The 15948-nt window shown below is 46.9% G+C and overlaps 1 protein-coding gene across 4 annotated transcripts in view; it reads left to right on the top strand.

The window, feature by feature from the left end:
• The window catches only part of LOC149355618 (uncharacterized), a 57299-nt gene that overhangs the window by 17651 nt on the left and 23700 nt on the right, over positions 1-15948 (top strand). For 2 of the 4 annotated variants that reach the window (XM_089583955.1, XM_089583956.1), the window contains one exon: positions 4974-9857. The exons of the other annotated variants lie outside the window; for them this stretch is intronic. In XM_089583955.1, the coding sequence (XP_089440081.1) occupies positions 4974-5137 (164 nt within the window). In that variant the 3' untranslated portion in view covers positions 5138-9857. Of the gene's footprint in view, positions 1-4973; positions 9858-15948 lie in introns of those variants that run through there. 4 annotated transcript variants of the gene reach the window in all.

Genomic DNA, 15948 nt, shown 5'->3' on the forward strand with positions numbered 1-15948 from the left:
ACATTTTATACATAGTTTGGGTCATACCTTGAACACAAATACAGTTGAACCTGCATATATCAGATTCACAAAACAACGCCTACATGTTGAATATAACCTGTAATTCGATATAAAAGGAGCAGTAGATTTAACAACGAACTCACTGAGATAGTAAAAAAATGTACCAGTTTCTATGATAGCCACTTACTGCATGCAGATTACAGAGCGAAATAGTCGGGAATTTTTTTGTTTATTGGGGAGGAGGGATAACCGCAAACTTGACAGGACTGAAGATCGAGAAGAGGACAGAAGAGGATCCTGCGTTGCGCCGTTCCTGTGTGAAATTTTCCTTGCTAAGTTTGACCGCAAGCTTCAGCTTCAGCTTGACGCTGCCAACCTTGGTGTTAAAAAAGTTTTCAGATATGTGGATGATTTCTTAGTCCTTTTAAATGTTGACCACGAAGCCTGTCATGACACAGTCGCGGGGGACGTACTCGCGGTTTTCAAGAATAGTTCCCATTCCTTAAACTTCACCCTTGAAAAACAGCAAGATCAGTGCATCCAGTTTTTAGACTTGCAGCTTTCTTTTAGTGCCAATGACCACGTGTGCTGGGCCTACAGGCCGCGTTCAAAAAAGGCCGTGTTACCCTTCTCTTCCTGCCACTCCAAACTAATTAGGAGAGGCATAGCCATGACCTGTATGAGGTCAGCTCTCTTGAAGTCATGCCAGCACAAAGCTGCAGGTAGTTTTCAGAGCCAAGTGGATAAGTTGCTGCAGTCAGGCTTTACACTACCCGTTCTCCAAGCAGTGGCGGAATCTCTGTTGCGGAAACTGCAGAACAAGGTGCGGGGCCAAGAGGAGGCGATCCCTCTGGACAAAAGGCCGCTTGAAGTTGTGCCCTATGTTCACAAGATGGCCCATAACCTCAAGAGGGTGGCAGGTAGGCAAGGCATTCAGATTGCAAGGCATTCAGATTGTTTTTTCAGCCCCTTGCAAGCTATCGCAGCTCTGCGGGCGCGTGGCGGAAGGTAAGCGCAGGGTCGCGTGCACGACGAAGCATGAGCACAGATATGTCAACTGTGCCACTGATGTGGTATACCAGTTCCCGTTGCGATGCGGCAGAGTATACGTTGGCCAGACGGGTCAATGTCTAAACCAGGGGTTCTCAAACTTTTTTGCTTGGAGGAACCCCAAAAGCCTTCAATAAGTTCCAGGGACCCCCCCCCCCTGCTTTCACTTACCAGCAATGTTGTCGAGTGCATTTTTGCAAAGAGAGAGTTGCAAAAGTTAAATGTTATTGCACAGATTAATACAAATACTAATGTGATGCATGGTACTGCTTCCCTTTTAAGAGCAAGTCAAAGCGTGGCTCAGTAGCACTCAGAGCCAGTCTCGTATCAGCTGCCGGGTCAGGGCCGGTGAGGGTTCTCGCGGAACACAAGAAAACAGCCCGCGGAACCCCTGTGTTCCGCGGAACCCAGTTTGAGAACCCCTGGTCTAAACGATAAGCTGCGACAGCACTTCCGCTCCTTGAAACCTGATAATGGCGCAAATCTGCCGAGACACTGCAGGGAATGCGATGGCTGCTACCCACAGTTCAACAAAGCCACCATCATCGGAAGGGGCCAGTCGAGGCTCCAAAGGGAGATTTTAGAAGCGGCACACATGCGCAAACTTGGGCTTGATATGTGTGTGAGTGAGCCTTCCGTGGCGCTTTTAGATAAAGGGACCCGGTTTCTGTTAGACCTGTGACGGGCATTTCTTTGTTTTTTGTTCGTTTCTTGTTCGTTTCGATGTATATCATTAATTATCTTGTGTGTTCCACGTGTCACTATCTCAGTTCCCGTACGCTATGCGCAGATGCAACCTTTGCTGCAACATGTCTTTTTTTCAATAAACTTCAGTTGCTAGTTACCGCTCGTCCTGTCCTCTTCTCGATCTTCAGTCCTGTCAAGTTTGCGGTTATCCCTCCTCTCCAACATGTCTGACCAACTGGCCCAAAGCTTCCCCTTGTTTTTGTTTATCTTCATTGCCACGTAGAGAACACAGTTTTCAATGTTATCGATGGACTTCGTACAGCTGAGACTGCAGCCTTCTATGCACAATAGCGACGAAGCACATTGAAGCACATGAGCTCAGGTTCTCTCAAGCGCTTGTCACAATTCGCATCATTGCTGTCTTGGTTTTTCGCGGCATTGGCAGTGATGCGTATTCGTCAGCAAGCTCTCCCATGGTCTCAACGTTGTTGTCCGTGGAGACAAATTTGCCTATGGTTGCTCCATCATAAATAGCGCAAGGCAATTCGGACAACTGGTTCCACAAATGATCAAGACCCACGATGGCTTCGTCGAGCTCACCCGACCAAGCTTCTCTGTTAAAGCAGAGACCAAAATCTCTGAAGCAGTCCTGTATAGTTTCGTTTTTGACATCATTCCACGACTCACTCAGCATAGAGGGAGCACCTAGGAGGTCGATTTTTGGGTCTCTTTCCAGTCGTCAGGTTCTGCAGGAGCCGTTCAGTCCGACATTTCCTACAACCAGCCTTCACTCCAAGGGAAGTGTAATGATACTGAAACTAACACTGCAGCAGTGGGCACAGCCGTTGTCCACGATGAGGCAGACTGTGATTTTGGCCCACGAGGTCTTCTTCGTTCCAAGATTTCTACGCTTCTCGATTAGACCTGTAGGTCACCGGTACTGAAAGCACCTCCTGCAAGCATTGCAGAGACTTGCTTTTTCTGCCAGGTCCCTTCTCAGCAGCCTTGTTCTTCAAAATGGTGCGTGCTTGCTCAGAATCCTGTAAGCTGCGGCGACGTTGGATTTCTTCTCACCTTGTTCAGCTTGCTTGATGATAATCTCCAGTTTTATGGAAAAGGGGAGGTTCTGCTGTTTCGTGGCTGCCATTGTGCACATACAAGCAGCGTAAACCATGTAAAATTTCTAATGGCACCACGATGCACCATACGTGCCAACTGTGTGACAGCAAGAGTGCAACTGGTGCAACGTGCTAAAAACGCATAATCTGATTGGCTGGGTACGTGCTCAGTACCTACGTTGTGGAAAATTCGCATCATCATTGGTGTGCATGCTTCATAGCACCAATAGCACCCGCAGGTTCATGCAGGAAAGCTAACCTCCGGAGGTGTGCCAAAGGAAAGCCAGTTTCTTGAGTCGACCGGAGTTGTCCGAAGTTCGATAGGACCTGCTGGGTAGCTAGCTGCCGGAGATGTGTGAGCGAAAGCCAGCTTCTTGAGTCGCCCTGTGTTGCCTGAAGTTCGATCTGTCGGATGTGACGGCTAATTTTTGTATGTTATATAGCTGTACATTCTCGTATACATTCACGTTGTTGCTTTATGATGCTAATAAATTATTTGACGTAAAGGATAATTTGATTTAACCGAGTTCAGTATAATTGGGTTTGACTGTAGTTGTGGGAGAAAGGCCATAAGGTCATTGTCAACTCGCGCATACGTGCGAGCACATGAACGCCCTAGCTCTATCGGGAATAAAGGTTAATACAAAAATGCACTATGAATAGCAATACTAACCTCATGAAATCTGGCCTGTGCACTCTCTGCTTCTGATACCACTTCATGGAGATGGTGCGCTCATTTTACCAGTCATTGTCACTCCATTGAGCATGTGCTTGAGCAGAGGAAGCCTTTTCGCCTTTGCCTCCAGGGAAAGTTGTTGAGGTCGCCGAGTGGAGACGACCGGGTTCGCATTTATTGAAGCGAGCTGGAGGGACTGCGGTGGCAGCGTCCGGCCGAGTTGAGTCCGACAGCATTCTCTATCTCTCATGCCGGTGCTGCCTCCGTCTCTTCGGCACGTGTCTGGTACGAACCATGCGCGTCAATTCAGGGTCCCCCCTCTAGACGGTCAGCCGTTAAAAGAAAGAAAAATGAAGGAAAGGAGGGTCCGATAAGTTCATGTCAGGGGCCGGGAAGAGCCATCGGATGGAGTGCGTGAGCTCAGGTGGACGAGCCTGGAGGAACTGCGGTGGCAGCGTCCGGCTGAGTCCATAGTCTGACAGCGTTCTCTTATCTCTCGTGCCGGCGCTGCTTCGTTAGGACTCTTCGGCACGCGCTTCTGCTCCTGCTTTTTAAGCTTGCTTCTTATAGCCTGTGGCGTACCAGTTCGTTGCTGTTGTTGAGTGGAACCACATCCTTCATCTTGACTGCTGTCACGAAGGAATTGCCACAAGCAGCAGCAACCAAAAGCCTATCTTCTTTGGTTGTCTTATGGCGGTAGTTGCAAGGTGCGTCATCGATCTGCTCTTCATTTCCCTGAAAGCTTGCATGATCCTATTTACAGTGGCTTGTGTAGTTACCACTGCTCTGGCTATATTCCTCTGAGACATTCTAGCTGTGCATAGCCTTTTGTTGTTCAATGAGGAGTCATTTACGCAGTTTGCATAACACTTGGCAAAAACAGAAATTGTGAAATAAAGCGGCACGCTGGCCGAAAACTGCAGCACTATTAAATTTTCTTCACCAAATTCATAAAAAAAATTCCAAGTGCATGCTACATTTGCCTGAAAATGCGTGCTTTTGTCTGTGCTGTTAGCAGCCGACCAGCGGGAGCAGACATTGCTGGCTAGTGCTCTGCGCACATGCACATACTCTGGTTCATTTCTCAACTGTGGTCCTGCATCGGACATGGAGCAACTGTCTGATTGACATTGTCATGATATTGACCAAAAATTAGAGAGCTGTAGTCATTTTTCTTGCCACATTGTTGTCATGCAGTGAAGCCAACCTAATGAAAGCTGCAGTGGCTTTCGCCTGGCATTCTTTGCTCGCTTCACTGCCGAAGATATTGTGGAAACCAACTGTTCATTAATTTTAGTGAGATTATTCTATTTATAGTGTACTGTTAACAGGTTTACACATTTTACGATAGGCACTGGCTAGTTCCAAAGCACCATTTGCTGTGAAGTAGGTTAGGCCTAGTAACACCTAGTGAGCCAACGTTACTAAATTACCTCTTTCAGTTTGCAAACTCCGACGCCGCGGGTGTCACCCTTCGCTGTACCGCCGAGCGGGGGCGCGCTCGTCGCCATTTGACCGGTCTGACGGCGGGACGGCGGTGCCGGTCAGTGTGAAGTCAACGCAGGCTGCTGGGTGTTTCTTTGTTGCCTTCAATTGTGTTGCGTAGTGATCGCTTTCCCTGTGAGTCTCAGCGAGATCTGTCGACGCAGCTTGTGCCCCGATGTGTGCTTCCGCTGCATCTTATCACAGTAGCGTCCAACGTATAGCGTCCATGCGCTCGATCGACCTGCGTGCTTTGCGGATCGTGCGACGCAGCTTGACTTGTCCGCTCCAAATTCAAGGCAGGAACAGGCTTTCCAAATATTGTCCGGCTGCATTTCATCATCGTTGATCATCGTAAGTGTGTGTATGTCGTATCAGCCTGTGACGGTTCCTAAATGTGAGAAAACATGCCTCGTTGCTTTGTGACTGGTTACCGAAGTGGCTACGATTCTACGAAATCCTCGGCTGAAAAAAGACATTTGCTTAAGCCGCCCACTGACGATGTGCGGCTTCAACGGTGGCGACGGACTACACCCAGGTTGGATAAGGAGCTGACCAGCTCTTGCGCAGTTTGCGACCTGCACTTTCACGGGGAAGATATCGTGAAAGACTTTGTGCATAAAGTTCATGGTGACATAGTTTTCATACCGCGTGACAAGTGGGCTCTTAAGGAAGATGCTGTGCCGCAAATTTTTCCTAATTGCCCCAAGTACTTGTCAAAGCCAGCGCGAAAACGCTGGCTTTGACATTGTGACAAGAATGCACTTTTTCTCGCGAGATTTTAACCATAACTTAGAATGCAAGGAAAAGGTGGCTGTAGCAAACAAAAAAGCGCGTCTCTTGTAATTCTGGCTCTTGAAAACTGGTCCCAGTTCATGTTTGGTGCATTGATTCAATAAATTGTTTTCAGTTTGACTGTAACTTTGTCTTTTGAAAAGAGATTCCTAGTTCATGTTTGGTGTATCGATTCAATAAATCGTTTTTAGTTTGACTTTTGTCATCGTCGTTTTCCTCATTTTATAGCCTTAAAAACGGCGAGCTTTCACTGAAGTAGTTCGGTACCTTGCTTTTAAATAATGTGCATCTTAGCGTTGAGTGCTCTGGAACAAACGAAACCGCAAAGACGTAATTTTATATAGAACTGAATTCAAAAGAAACGCAACGCTATTAATCTTCACAGGTGAATGTTTAGTTGTCCCGCGTAGCACTATGTGGGCATCTCAGCGAAATCTCGTCCATGTGGCATTGCTCTAGTGGCTCAAACGATATTCTATTTGCACAATCGAAATAGTGTTTGCTCGCTATCTCGGAAATAGCTCCCCTTAAACGGAATTGATTGCTGTTAATGCCGTTAACGCCGCGCGCTGGCTCCGTGACGACGCAAGCGGGCATATCAGCGAAATCTCGTCCATGTGGCATCGCTCTAGTGGCTCAAACGATATTCTATTTGCACAATAGAAATAGTGTTTGCTCGCTATCTCGGAAATAGCCCCCCTTAAGTGGAATCGCATTGCTGTTAACGCCGTTGGTTAACGCCGCGCGCTGGCTCCGTGACGACGCTACCGGGCCAATAGCGTCGGAAGCGCCACCTCGTGAGTGGGAACCGAAGGGGGCCACGTTTCGCCGCCGCATCCCGGCGGAGTTTGCAAACTGAAAGAGGTAATCTAGTAACGTTGTAGTGAACAGTGTGCCGCCAGCAGGCTGCACATTGCTGCAAGAAGTGTGTGTCTAGCATGGGTGCAATGTAGTCTTGCTTCCAGGACGCAGATAAGTTTATCTTCTGTTATTTTTTTATATTTTATTTATCAAAACTATTTTGCAATCCCCTTCGAGTTCGATATATCCAGGTTAGACTTCATTGCTGTACCATCTGTTTCTTGTTCTGTTCTGTAGGTTGCTTTATTTTGAGCCACTTCACTCTCACTCTGCCTCCTGACATATTTATGTAAGCTACACTGATGACCTTAATCTTCTTCCTGTGCTCTATTGTACGATTTCACTCTTATTCTTTCCTCGGCTTCATCTCGGTGCTCATGTTTGGACCCTCCAGACAGGTTTTGTGCTCAGCACAGAGGTCTTTACTGTGTAGATTGCGCAAAATGCCCGTCTTCCATCACTAACTCTTTCTGAATGCTTTGAGTTTCCCAAAGAAAAGCTACAGCTCTACTCGCAAGTTGCCATCCTAGTGTTTTTCTCATTATTTAGTTAAAATGGATGCCATCTCATTGAAAACCATTCTTGTGTCCTATCTTTTCATGTTTTGTATTTAGTGATGTCAAGGTCTTTCAGTAGTGCTTTATTGTCATGAAACTTTTTTGTGAATCTATGGGAGAGCTTGGTGCGCTGCCTAGAGCAGCCATATGGCACCGCTGGCATCAGTCGAGCATGTTTTGATGCGCAGCGCAGCGGGAGGCTGCCTACCTGGCTGTGTAGAAAGTAAGGTTTTGTGGTGTGTTTTCTTGTGCTGGAATTTTATCAGGCTCAGTGTCAAGATAGGTGAAAGCGTATGTTTTTGTGAACAAGTGAGCACTGTATGCACTGTCGTTTCCTGTCTGATGCTGAACTGGGGGGGAAAAGTGGAGATGTGCCATCCCCTGAAAAGAAGTTGTTGGCTTCTATTTTGATTGGCCAAACATGCGAGAAACATTTTGATACCATGGACATTCGTAGTGAATGGGGACGTTATGTCACTGTTCAAGCTTAAGTGAGTTGCTCAAGTGGAAGCCTGATGTTGTTCTTAGGGTATTCGAAGGGCTTCCATTATACAGGAAAAGCTCATTTAATTCAAACTTTAAGGGAGTGGAAAAATTGTCCAAATTATCCGAATGTCGAATTATTGAATGACCCCCTGCCCCAAACTGCCAAAAACCGTTCGCTTGAAAGCGAAATTTATTTTTTGTTAACCTGCACAGTTGTCTCCTTTTAAGACAAAAACTGTGTGACAACACCGATTTCTCGCAGTTCAGTCGAATGTTTTAATGCGAGTGGCAGAAACAGAACTGCTTAACAATGGTAAGGGTCTGTGTGGTTTCTTTCAGTGTACAAAAAGGTAACGCTGGAGCTCTTTCTTGTGTGGCGTTGCATGTGAGAGGCTTCACCACAGAAACCGCAAACAGCACGTGACGAACGTGAAGTTTCGGCACGCTGGAAGAACGGAAATACCATGCCGATGGAAGTGACGGAAGCACTAATTGGCGCCAGAGCGGCAACATGCCTTCGAAAAACAAACAAAAGAAGATCAGCAACGAGGCAGTCATCTTACCAAATGGTGTGCGACTTGGCTGGCTTACAGCTCAGAGCCGCCATCGCTGGGGGCTGGCAACGAAGCTCTGAGAATGAAACTTGCCTATCGACGGGAACCTGTTAGCCGTCAACAGGCTTATCTTTGTATGCAGATCAGTGGGGCGCAGGAGAAAATATAGCATGCAATTGAGGCCTGTGGACGAATATTTGGACGAAAGCCTGTTGAGCTCGTCATATCTCGACACGATGCCCCTTTGGGGGCCCATCTGAATTGAACGATGTGAGCTCGCGGCGTCCAAATAAAGGAGCTTCCATTGCCATAGACTTGCATGGGCATTTGGTGGGAGTCCGGCGGTAGTCCAAATTTCTGAATTAACGGGGACTGTGGCAGTGCTGCCTCTCATATGTTTTGGGTTTCGGAATGGAGGGTAGTTTCCAGCCCGGCACTGTTTTCTGGATGATGACAGTAGTGATGCGTATTTTGAAAACTGACTTCAGCGCCATTCCTGGCATGTCTTCCAGAATTAATCGGTGCGTGTACGATTTCACTCCAAAATGACGAGTGTGTGGTGCCATTGACTTGTGTACATTTTTGACGGAAGGGAGCAGGGAGGCTGAATTATCCCAATTTCTGAATTAACTGGGGCCAAATTAACGAGGGTTGACTGTACTTAACCAAGCCCAAACCACTTTCTTAGCCATCAGCAAAGCAACGCCATAGCAGCGGACATTTCGGATAACTCATGACCACAGTACCCAGCCATTAACGACTTGCCACTAAAGTAGCTAATGACGGTGGCCTTAGTGTCAACGCATACTGTATAAACGCGTGTAAGGGCCGCACACGTGTATGGGCCGCACCCTGTTTTCCCGAAGGAAATGTTTAAAAAAAATAGATCCGTGTAAGGGCCACACCCGAACTTTCCACGACCCAGGTGGGAATAGCCTTCTAAATGCACGCATCGTGGCCTCCGCGATCAGCTCCGGCTGTGAGCAAAAGTGCGCTTAATTGCAGAGCGCTTGATCGCAAAGGCCACGCACGCACACAGGAGCTTCCAAGTGCCGTCCATGAATGGCGCCCGAGGCTGCGGCCATCATCATCATCGTAAACTTTTTTCTCCGCCGCGACCTCCCGCTATCCACATCGACATCAGCATCGCCAGCTCCAGCCTTTTCTTGTTTTTGTGGCGTGGTAGCGTGCTCGCTGAAGTTGTGGCTGTGGCTTTCGCGTGCTGCCGCCGAGCTTTGCAGTTTTAGCACGATGGGCAAGCGCCTTAATAGCTACACGGCTGGGAGTTAGCTCTCGAACACGGCAAGCGTGGCAGGAAATTCGACGTAGCTGAGGAGTGCAACCAGAAGGATGCATTGAGAAACGCAAGCTGCATAAGCCCACTTTCCGAGGCAAGCTGTGCGAGTTTCCCGAAATGGAAGAAGAGCTGCTCTCTTATGTGATGGAGGTGCGGAACAACGGCTACACGCTGACTGCGGACATGCTGCGCGGCTTCTCTTGGGATGAGCGTGTACCAGAGCACAGCACCAGCTCAGAGTCTAAATACTCGGCGAGTGACGATTGGAAACAATAAATGCCGCTCATTCCCTGACTGGTGTGTTTTTACTTTAAAATTTTTTTTTTCGCAAATCGTGTGTATGGGCCGCACCCCGAAAAGTGGCCCTCGAATCTGGAAAAAAAAGTGCGGCCCTTACACACGTTTATACGGTATCATGGCTCGGAAGAAGTTTATGCCGGGATGGGGAGAAAACTCTTTCCCAAGCAAGAAATTTTACATAGGCAAACAAAACTGAACCCTATTTTTTAGACAAAAAAGCCCCCGTAAATACATGGTCCAAATGGGATTCTCCCTCAAACCACCTCCTCCAAGAGTGACCCATAAGTCAGCCCCTGCTTGGCCTATACCCATATTCATAACTAATACCAATGGGGTGCAGAGCTTTCTTCATGCCAGATGTGGTTTTTGTTTTAGGAAGGGGCGTGAAACTAAATTTAAAAAACAGCATTTTATTTTTGTCACATCACATGATTATTTTTTACACAGCAATTACAAAATGGTATTGCGAACTCAGACATTTTTTTTTTATACACATCAACACTTCAACATAAAAATTTGCTCCATGTTCATAGACTGATGGGTTGTTGATGTTTTCCTGAAGGCACCGAGTTTCCATAAATTCGGGCTCAGCCCGACAAAAACGTTGCTTCTGCAGCCAAATTGTTCATGCTTTAAATTTGCCACCACGCTGTATTGGGCAAGTTGGATGTAGTTCATCTTGAAGACCAGCCCAAAACAGACAAAGGACCGACAAAAGAGAAGATGACACGGGCACTGTGTAACAGTTGAAGGCTTAATGGAAAAATAGGTGAACACGCTTGAAACTTAAAACAAACAAAAACAGAAAAACACCAAGAATTACACTGCACAGGAAAGGCACTTTTTAAGGAATGCTGTCTCGTTTCTCTGCAAAGCAACAGATGGTTTTGCTACACATGTGCCCGAGTTCTTAGCGATGCAATATGCTTGGAAAATTTCCCTGCCTATCTGGTTACTACTCTTGCATGCTATCGATGTGTTATGCAAGTCCGGCACGCAAGGATGATCTTCATGTTCTTTGCATTCGTAGCACGAGGTTAGAAGAAGGGGATATTTTCCTTGTGAAGGGAATTTTCGCACTCTTTCAATCTGACGTTTCAGCACCTAGCCGTTTGACTATAGCTTTCCGCATTACAAAGGAACCCTACACACCACCCCTTCTTTGCAACTAATGAACTTGTCTGCATGCGACACAGTGCACCTTTGGACCTCCTTTCTGTAAGAGGCCGGTACCAGCTTCTTATTCACTGCAGCAAACACTTTCCAAACTTTATGATTGGCGGAGAACACCACCTGCACATTGTGTCACGCTGCGATCTTTTTTAGATGATGTGAGACACTGTGCAGATACCCAGATGGACACGACCTTCTTTTGTGTCTCTTCCCGGTGCCCCTGAGGGGAAGGCGTAGCCTTTTTTTTCAGCTTTCCCCGGAGTCTTCCCGCCAACCGAGCAAGGTTCTTCTCTTAAATTTGGCACTGCAGGCATACTGAAGTGACTATGAGAACTGCAAAATATTCATATCAGCACACTACTTTTGGCTCTGGAACTCAGCTAAAGTGCCTTAGAACACAGATGTTTCAGGCGTTTTCTGTGGTCTGCTCTATGCTTTCAAAGGATAATGAGGATGAGGAAATTAAGTGTTCCCATGCAGTTTTGTGCTCTACCTATGGCACCACTCACCCACCGTATATAACAATTAAACGCGAATGGGTGTAAATGTCTCCATACTCTCCTATAGAGGGAAATATACGTTAACAGACACAACACTAACTTGAGCTCTCTAGAGATTGCAAAAAAAATTAAATTGTAAACTATAGGACTTAACATCCCTCAGTAACGTGTGAGCTATTAGGAACACCGTAGCAGTGGACACCAGATTAACTTTGACCAGCTGGGGTTCTTTAGGGTCCACGTGCAATGCACAGCAATTGAGGATTTCTGAATTTCTCCTTGACTGAAGTCCTACTGACCTAGCCACATGCCGCGGTAAGGTCGCTGACCCAGTGGTTCAAATTTTAGGAGTAGATAGAACAGCAGCAGGAAAAACGATTTTGCGAAAAGGACTCGAGAAAGAAAAAAACTTGCAAACACAAAGCTAGAAAAATGTGGTACATAGCTTTTCCTTGTTAATATCCTACAAGAATCTGCTCGAGCATTTCGAAAAACAGAACCCAAAGCTATCTGCACCTAGTTTACACATTTTACATCAGTGCATATATCCTCATATGTGCAACCAAGATATGCAATGCACCATTTCCAACTGCAGTTCTCACTCTGTCAGACAAGAAATAATGATCTAATTCTAGACGAAGAAGGATAGGGTTTTCACATAGTTCACCTGAACAGACGTGCGAAAGCATGTGTTAAGCCTGATTGGCTCATGGTTTTGTTTTGCTGGGTCGTCGGCAAGTCTGGCAGATATTAGACTAGGTTAAGCTCTGATCAAGGCTAAGGTGATCCGATCTATTCGCGCCTGGAAGCTGATGAAGATGACGATATGCAGTGCATAGTGCAGGAGTGTGTTGTAGTTTAACACGAGGCGTGATCGGCTGTGCTGATAGAATAGTGCTCTAGAGCACTAACCATCAAAGCTGATTTGTTCGTTTAAAAAACAAAAGTTGGAGATGGAGACTTTTATTCCAGGTCTCACTGCTGGAGAGCTTATTTACAGAAACATGCGCAGACATGCACTTTGCTTTATGTGACAGTAACCAATGGAAGCCAGACAAACAGTCTGGCTACACAGCACTTCAGGTCTTTCATATTTGATGGCGTCACGGACTCTTCATAACTGCCCCCCAAAAAAAACAATTTTGAGGGGCGGGCACAGGGAACTTTCTTTGCTTTCAATAGCTTGAAGCATCACACTGGCATCGAGCGCAGTGCACCATCGAAGCCCTGTATGTAGTTAGAAATTTCACTCCATGAAATTGCTATGCATGCCAAATCTGAGATCCTGCATGATAATTCTTTCACGCCTGTGGAACAGTGGAGAGCTGAGTTAGTCGAGACAGCCTGATGATGACTGTGGCCTTGTCCTTTGAATCAGATGGGGACAGCTGCTGTGGTGCCCAGCCAGAGTACACAAACACATGCACATAGCACACACCACTAGTCACTCCCTACACAGAATGCATGCACACGCATGAACACACACACACATATAGAAAACTGGAACAGGAATGACAGCAGCAGATCGTAAGCTTGGTAGCCATTTCAGTGACTGCTGCCACATGACACCCTCAACCAGTGTTTATAGAGGTGCTCCTTTCATCGTTGGTACACAGCACCCACCATCCAGCAAGATGCTTCTCGATGGTCTCCACTGGGGCTCGGACATTACGTTTGCTGCTGTGATCGCGATCCAGTTCCTCTAGCTGGGTGGGAAATGGAGACCGAAGCGCCTGTAGAATTTGTCATCCGTGGTGGACTAGAAAGGACTTGGCAGGAGAGAGCCAAGTGAGTTTTGTCTGCTTGCCCACACATTCAGAATAGCGTCTGATCAAATCGGCGTCATGGAAGGTAAGGGCAGCCTGTCGGTAACCTTGTGAAGGCCGTAACAGATTTTCAGCGGTCTTATTTTCCAGGGTTAATAGACGATATGCGAAATGCGCAGCGCCATCTCTCGGCGCTCCGAGAACTAAGTCCTCCATGTTGGCACGGTACAGAAAACGAAACCGCTGCCCAGCGTTGGGTTAAAACGGCTGCGCTTCGTTTGAAAAGTAAAATGCCGATGCAGTGTTGCGCTACCGTCTCCACTGTGAAAAGACACTACGATGCGTGCCAGAACTAGGTGCGTTCAAGCTTTTCACTTTTCTATTTTTTTACTCCGTCCCAACGTTTTAGTAACACAAAACGCCATGCGAGGTATCATGTGTCAGCACGCGGATCAGTGCACAGCTTTCGCTTTCTGTGCTGATTTTTGACAACTCTCTCGAGGTGATTTGCGTTTAAATTCAGATAAGGACCACAGCCTTTGTTGTCTCTGATCAAAATTAGAAGCCGATTTCGTGCATTTATCAACTCTCCGGTCGGACGTGAATATATATAGACGCATATTTGAACAACGTAATAGAGAAGGTAATTTTTTTGAGCGGGCCAATCGCTTGTGCCGTGGCGAAATAAGTTCACTCGAAGAACCATATGCCGATTACTGCTTAGTTTTTCCCGTGTTCAGTTAGTTTTAGAAGGGCGAGCAAACTCTCTGGACCATATACGCATATGTTATGCGCGTTAAGGAGTCTGTGAAGCAATACACCCTACGTATAAAAACTGAGGTGCGAATGGTTTATTTCTTGAGGATTCCTATACCTTCGATATCTGCGGCGACGAAAATCTAAAAAAAAAAGAAGCGAATGATATAGCTACTTTATTATGAAGGAGGGACGCATGTCTAAGCTAGAAAGTACGTGCAACAGTGTTCTGAAAACGCTTCAGGCCATCAGATTTTATTATCGTTGTGGCAAGCTCCAACAGCTTGCTTCGCAACAAAGCCATTTGTCCAAGTTTGGGAGTAAGCTGATTAAGTTTCGGAAGCAACCGAACATGCTAATTTCGCCCCTGCACACACAGCTTGACCAGCGTATCGAGTCCGTGCATGCACCTACAGCTGTAACATCTTTCTCTAATCAAGCCGCCGCGGTGGCTCAGTGCTTATCTGAAAAAAAAAAAAGCTGCGTCTTTGCTTACAATATTTTGAATTATATGTGCATGCCTACTTTCCTGTTGTTAATGTCGACTGACTGCGTCTTAAGCACTGCAGGACGCGGTTTCAACGAATTGTGGCGAAAATCAACCGACGCCGGGCTCTGAAACGGTGACGTTGAAAACCGCGGATGCGCATTGCACATTACAGTAAAGGAATCAAATTACGCAGCTGGTCGAGGGTCTTGTGTGATTATACTGCAATACACGAAGCTCCTGGCGTCGGCGCGAACGAAAGTTCGCACTGTCACAGAAGTTTGTCAACACACGTGCGCACTCACCGCAAAATAACCGCTCGCTACCCTACCAGATGAATTCGCGTCCACGTGGGAATAAAATAGCCATGATAATGCGTGATGCTTGAACTGGTGCTTTAATGCGAGCATTAAAACGACAACAGCACACGGTCACGGTTCGACTTTCCAACCCACTTTCGAGTGCCGATTATTGCGATCATCAGCGCCAGACTTCAAGCGAAGCTGAGGATGCGGTAGGAGTAAGCTGGCGCTTATTGAAAGCACCTACATTTAGTCGAAGATCAGCTGTGAAAACAACGCAGCAGCTGAAGCTTGCCTGTTGAAATTCCACTCGCAAGAAGAAAGTACGCATAGCAAACGATGCACCAGCTCGACGAGCTCGACCGCGCCAAGATGGAAACCGGAAGTTGTGGGCGTGGTGTTGCCAGACCGCCAAGCAATTTCGCATATCGTCTATTCTTAATCCGTTGTGTTGGTTCCAGCCAAACAGAAAACCACAGTCTTCTTGGAACTGAGCCGCGGGTTCAGACGAGTTACCACATTCTCGCAGTTGTTTAGCAGAAATCGCAAATCCTTGGGGGGTATTCCACAGGCAGTACTAGATTGTCCGCGGCGGTCGTCATCCATGCCAGTGAACCATTCTGCGACCTAGGCAGCTCTCGCTAGATGCTCGCCGTATAGAATATACGAGTGGCGACGACAGACACCCTTGGCGCAGACCTTTCTTCACTGCGATGGGGCCGATCGAGGACCCGAAGTGCGCGACGACCGTGTTTTCCTCACAGAGACTTAGAATGTCGGCCAGCAGATGCTCCGGAGGCCCCAGGTCCAAGTCTGACAGGGAGGTAAAAACATGGGTAAAAGGACGGCATGGGGTACGCTGTCATACGCTTGCTTGGCATCGAGTATCTCCGTATGGGCGAACTAAATGCCGTCGAACCGACGGTCTGGACGAAATTCAATTCATTTTCTACTGTTCATGGGTGCGAACTCCGCCGCAAGCCATGGCCGCCACCTCGCCTCAACTCATGCGCTTTAAAAACATTTCAACCAAATTTTAAAACAAAACCTAACACTTGTACTATTATAGATGAGTATTTAAGCTGTAACTGAATATTATAA

This window comes from Amblyomma mixtum, chromosome 3 (assembly GCF_055824585.1).
Source record: "Amblyomma mixtum isolate Tamu chromosome 3, ASM5582458v1, whole genome shotgun sequence".
NCBI lineage: Eukaryota > Metazoa > Arthropoda > Arachnida > Ixodida > Ixodidae > Amblyomma > Amblyomma mixtum.